The 6,069-nt window shown below is 38.3% G+C and overlaps 1 protein-coding gene across 3 annotated transcripts in view; it reads right to left on the bottom strand.

Annotated features, from left to right (window-relative positions):
- Window positions 1–2,728: 2,728 nt before the first annotated feature.
- ANKRA2 (ankyrin repeat family A member 2) overlaps window positions 2,729–6,069 on the bottom strand; it is a 13,241-nt gene continuing 9,900 nt past the window's right edge. For 2 of the 3 annotated variants that reach the window (XM_081826755.1, XM_081826754.1), the window contains exons 5-9: window positions 5,605–5,702; window positions 4,992–5,117; window positions 4,630–4,696; window positions 4,032–4,112; window positions 2,729–3,243 (exon numbers count right to left, since the gene is read on the bottom strand). In XM_081826755.1, coding sequence (XP_081682881.1) covers window positions 3,188–3,243; window positions 4,032–4,112; window positions 4,630–4,696; window positions 4,992–5,117; window positions 5,605–5,702 — 428 coding nt within the window. In that variant the 3' untranslated portion in view covers window positions 2,729–3,187. The remainder of the gene's footprint in view (window positions 3,244–4,031; window positions 4,113–4,629; window positions 4,697–4,991; window positions 5,118–5,604; window positions 5,703–6,069) is intronic. The other variant, XM_081826757.1, reaches the window with a different exon arrangement.

The following is a 6,069-nucleotide window of genomic DNA, read 5'->3' as shown; positions in this document are numbered from 1 at the left end:
TCAGAAAAGATAAACATAACAGTTTTTTAAATGCCTAGGTACTGGGGATTCTGTCTCACTCCAAAAGGCTTTACTTGTCTTAAGAGGAAAACCTATACAAAAAACAAAATAATTCTTTGAAGTTTATTTGAACCTAAGAATATTTACACAGTTCTCTTTGTGTTGCACAAAGAGAATGATTGTATTTCCTTTTAATAAATGATTGTATTTTCTGTCGAAATGCATGTCTAAAAGGCTTCAATCATGTTATGGTCCTTTCTTATATCTTCGGTGTTATCTTTTATTTTATTATCTTTTTATCCTTTATTTTAAAACCAATATACATATATTATTAAAAAAAATTTTTTTTAAGATTTTATTTTGAGAGTGAGAGCACATGAGCGGGGGAAGGGGCAGAGGGAGAGAGAGAGGGAGAAGCAGACTCCCTGCTTAGCAGGGAGCCTGATGTGGGGCTTGATCTCAGGACCCTGGGATCATGACCTGAGCTGAAGGCAGACACTTAACTGACTGAGCCACCCAGGTGCCCCTAAAAATTTCTAAGCATTAAAAAAATGTTAAAAGTTATTGTTACCATTTTGCATTTTATCAATAGTATCCACTACAAAGAGAGAGGTGGTAAACTTTTTTTTTTTTAGATATTTTATTTATTTATTTTAGAGAGAGAGCCCGCAGGAGGGAGCAGGGGAGGGGAAGAGCAGAGAGGGAGAGGAGCAGAAGGTGGGAGGAGCACAGGGGGAGGGAGAGGGGGAGGGAGAGGGAGAGAGAATCTGAAGCCGACTCTGTGCTCAGCACAGAACCCCCCTTCGGGCTTGAACCCATGACCCGAGATCATGGCCTGAGCCCAAACCAACAGTCGGACACTTAACTGACTGAGCCACCCAGGCGCCCCAAAGGTATTTGATTTTTTTTTTTTTTTAAGATTTTATTCAACAGAGAGAGACACAGTGAGAGAGGGAACACAAGCAGGGGGAGTGGGAGAGGGAGAAGCAGGATCCCTGCTGAGCAGGGAGCCCAATGTGGGGCTCGATCCCAGGACCCTGGGACCATGACCTGAGCCGAAGGCAGATGCTTAACAACTGAGCCACCCAGGTACCCAAGATATTTGATTTTTAAGAGAGGAATTTTATAACTGCTCCTTAAGAATCATTCCTATTGTTCCAATTAACTTGTGTCTACTTCTTAAGGGACTTTTCTGAGAAATGTTACCAGGGTTCCTGAGGCTAAAAGATAACAGAATTGGAAAAGGGAATTTTCTTTAAGATATTCTCTGAGATCTGTTGATCTAAGAATCAGAGTAGGAGTTAGGTGGTTATTTTAGACTCCATTCCAGCATTAAGTCATTGAGTTGCTCTTCAGTTGTGGAGAGCACAGGTAAGCAATACTCACAGTGATGTGCCCAAATGGATCGTTGGATTTTGTTACCTTGTAATATGAACAGGAACTAATGCTCCATGGGTATGTACCATTAATAAGAAAGGGAACCAGGGGCGCCTGGGTGGCTCAGTTGTAAAAGTGTCTGACTTTGGCTCAGGTCATGAACCCAGGGTCCTGTGGGAAGGACCTCAGCGGGAAGCCTCTTCTCCCTCTCCCACTCCCCCTGCTTGTGTTACCTCTCTCGTCGTGTGTCTCTCTGTCAAATAAATAAAATCTTTACAAAGAAAGAAAGAAAGAAAGAAAGAAAGAAAGAAAGAAAGAAAGAAAGAAAGAAAGGGAACCAAATGGAAGGGTTAATGGTTTTAGGTAAGTCCATCAGAAGTGCTGGAAAATTGATTTGAAGTATATGCCTGACAATGGGTGAAACAGTAGTGCTGTTCTCACGTATTATTTAGATGGCCGTCGGGGTGAACATCCATTATTTTTCTCTCCTTTCTCTGTGGTTTTCTTTCTGGCAGACTTTGCCTCTTGCATTCCAGGAAGTCCAGGGGCAATGGTGGATTGTTAGCCAGTCATCCCATTCTCCCCCAACTCCAACATAGCAGTGTATTTATATCCCATGCTAGCTTTCTGACTCCTAGAAACTTATATCTTGAGCACAATGATAAGGGGTTTTAAGCTAAACATTACCAAAACAGCATCCAAAATAACTGGCCATGATTTCCTGATTGAGATCCCTGGCCTAGTTTCCTTCCTTGGTATTGCCGGCTTCTTCAGCTTTGCTCTCCATTCTGTGTCTTTCCATAATTCCCTTTTGCTTCAATCAGATGAAATGTATATGGCTTACAACCCAAGTATCATAACTGATATAACATCTGTTTTATCCCAAGTCTCACACTCATTGGGCAAGCAAAGTTCCAGCCCATGGCTCTCTTTTCTAGATTTTGCTGTAACACAAGTGCTGTTCTCACGTATTATTTAGATGGCCGTATTATTCAGTTGTGGAGAGCACAGGTAAGCAATACTCACACTGATGTGCCCAAATGGATCGCTGGATTTTGTTACCTTGTAATACGAACACAAGCGTTTATGGTGCTCCTTTTGTGGAATTAAAGAACATCTGACTTTTATTGAAGGACTAATGTTTCCTACTGAAAAACTTATTTACAAGAGAAAAATATTCTAAATATACTTCTAAAAATGATAAGTCTTTGTTGATTGACTTACATTCAATTTATTCCAATTATATTGTTTGATCTAACGGAGTGTCCTGGCAGGACAGAAGGCTAAACTAAAAATCCTAAAATAATCCATTAATAATCATATAAATTTTTTAAAAAACTACCATGCAAACTAACAGCAAAAGTACTTTATTTATTTATAACATCATTTTGTAAACAATCACACTGTGCATTTTTAAATTCAACAATAACAAATTTTTTTCCTTTAGATTTATAGCAAACCTGTGTGAAGTCAATGAGTTAATACAAGAGTGAAGACGAACAGGGTAGAACAATTTTTGAAAATGTTAAATTACAGCACTTGATACAAAGACAGATAACTATCTGTACCATAAAAATTTACATGCCACAAAACATTAATTTATAATTTTAAATATGCAGTAAAACACATTTATAAAAAAGCATCAACATTAATTTTATTATAAACCAGTGAATTACTCAGAGGAATATTAAAACTTACTAAAACCAGTAAATTTTGCAACTGAGGTAAAAATATTTAAGTAAACAAAACTATCATTTATAAGAGCCGAAAAGTAAATGGAAGGGCAGACAACACTTCCTGACGACTATGTCTACTCCTTGATATTCTGAAGCAGCTTCAGTAAATGTGATTCAATGACCTGTTGAACTGAAACAGATAGGTTATCAAGACCACCGCATGTTGATCACAGAATTTTACAAAGAACTATCAAATTCAATTTAACATCAACTTCTCCTTTTTTTTTTTTTTTTTTTTAAAGATTTTATTTATTTTTCAACAGAGAGAGAGAGACAGCGAGAGAGGGAACACAAGCAGGGGGAGTGGGAGAGGGAGAAGCAGGCTTCCCGCAGAGCAGGGAGCCTGATGCGGGGCTCGATCCAGGGACTCCAGGATCATGACCTGAGCCGAAAGCAGTCGCTTAACCAACTGAGCCACCCAGGCGCCCCAACATCAACTTCTCCTTAAAATAAAGGTATTCCTCCTATTCTGAGGATATATGCCCAATAATATATATTCATTGTCTGAGGATGGTAAGATTGCAATGCAATACTTAGTGCACTTAAATTTAGTCTGTCACTGACTTAGTGATTGTCCAAGTTACTGGATTCTGTTGTCGTTCAAGGTGTGTTCTAAAGAACAGAGAAAGGGCAACTTTTATAATTTGCTACAAAAATGTTAAACAAGTCTTGTATGTAAATAGGTGTGCACTCTAGCAACAAATTATTTGGGTTGGTGAAAAGTAATAGTAACAAACTCATTTCCAGACTTTGTAAGAATTTGTTGATTTTGCCCACAGTTAAAAGTTACTGTCACTAGTTAGGATAACATGCCATATTTTATGACTACAAGTGATGAAAACGGTTTAGTCCGCTAGTCTGTACTGTTTACAGAGCTTTACCAACTAAAATAAAACCTGACAGTTCTAAAATACTTACCACTTCTATAGCCCAAGGCTACCGCTAAATCCATAGAATTATACCCAGAGTCTGTTTCAATGGTTGGGTCAGCTCCATTTTCTGTACCAAAACAGAAAAATCTGCATAAGTAAAATGAAAATGTAGATACGTTTGTCTGTGACTGGCTCATGTGCAACGGCAGGACAGATTTTCAGCAAATTGGGTATTTGCAGGATGGCCTAACAAAGTACAGAGCACACGAAGTGCACAGAGTTCACTTTGGTGGGTCAGTGGGAGGATGCCTCAAAGAGGAGTCCTCGATAACAGCTGAAACTCATAAACAACTATAGACAGAACTTATGCACAAAGACACCGTGGACAGAGAAAACAATGATGGATTCAGACACAATCTTCAAGAGGAAAGCAACAGGGACAAATGTTCCAAGCACAGGTGTGCTACGGGACGGAGCTGCTTATCACATGGGCAACTCTGTGGTAGCAGGTGCTTCGCAGGATTAAGGTATTTAGTAATAGGTAATGATTCTCCTGAGTAATACCAGGGGAGGCCAGCTTGTAAGGAATTAAAATAAAGTCCTCACATGGTATTTTCCAAATATTTTCACTTTTTTTGGCTTACCTAAGAGCATTTTTACACATTTAACATGATTTCCATGTACAGCATAAAGCAAAGGTGTCCCTCCATTCTGCAAAAGGAAAAGGTGATTTAGTTTTTCAAGGTGAGCAAGAGTTGAATAATGTTTGTGTGAGACGTTTTACTAAGAACTGGGTATGTAAAAGTCGTTTAAGGCAATTTTCATATTTTGTGAAGAATATTTAAATCAGAAGTAATAACTGAGTTTGTACCATTAACTTTTTCTTCCGTGTGTTTAACTAGCTAATTATTTTTCCAGATGTTTAGTAAAATTTATTATGTCTCTCCAAACTAAATAATTCCTAGAATTTATTACAGTATTTTAAAAATCAGTATCATAGACTCACCCAATCATACTCATTTACATCAACTCCACAATCAAGCAGCATTTTGACAATATCTGTGTAGCCTTTACTACAGGCCAATGAGAGTGCACTTTCTCGACCTTTTCCTAAAAGCTGGGGATCAGCACCCTGCAGTGGCAAGTGGAGATAACAGACTTTTCAATTCATGTAAACAAGAATATTGTTATTTCTGTCAATAAGAATTACAGTTCAGTACTTAGGTCAAGTAATGTTCTGGGGTTAATAACGTAAACTTCTACTCATGGATGCCTTTATTATCAGGGTTGTCTGGAGGGCCTTCCTTCCTCCCTCTATCTCAAATGCTAACTATCCTTTCACTCTTAAGTTACACTTCCCCCGTGAAGCTTCTCCTACAGCGCTGACCGTACTTTTGTTCTCATTGCACTCTGAGGGAGCTGGGCATGAAATTCTCTCTCGCTGTTTCATGTATGCTTAGTCTTATTTGCCCAACTAGATCCAAGTTCCCCAAGAATATGAAAAGCGTGCAAAATTTTTTTGGATCCTCTACCATTACATCTAGTTGGCTGGAGATAGAAAATCTTTACTCAAGACTTAAGTAACTATACGTATACATTTCCCGAAGCATTTTCCTTACATTCTGAAGTAGAAACTCTACCACAGCTATTTGCCCGTGTGCTGCAGCCCACATCAGAGGAGTAAATCCTTCTTCATCTGTGTGATTGATAACATTTTCTATTTAAAAGAAAAACAATTTTTGTCATCTAATTTAACAACCATCTATTAATATCATTATGAAAATACTGGCATTCTAAAAGGTGGATTATACCACTCAGTGAGACTCACTTCCTGTTGACTTACTTGCTGAAGTCCTATTATGTGAGTTTGTACCATTAACTTTTTCTCCCACGTGTTTAATTAGCTAATTAATTAATAAGTAAAGGTGTACAACAGTCAAACTATGGAAAGAGCCAAGATGTCCATCGACAGATGAATGGATAAAGAAGATGTGGTATATATACACAACGGAATATTATGCAGCCATCCAAAGGAATGAAATCTTGCCATTTGCAAAGACGTGGATGGAACTGGAGGGTATTAT

This window comes from Leptonychotes weddellii, chromosome 7, assembly GCF_054177405.1.
Source record: "Leptonychotes weddellii isolate Sample4059 chromosome 7, ASM5417740v2, whole genome shotgun sequence".
Lineage (NCBI taxonomy): Eukaryota > Metazoa > Chordata > Mammalia > Carnivora > Phocidae > Leptonychotes > Leptonychotes weddellii.
This window is presented reverse-complemented; position numbering and strand designations above follow the sequence as displayed.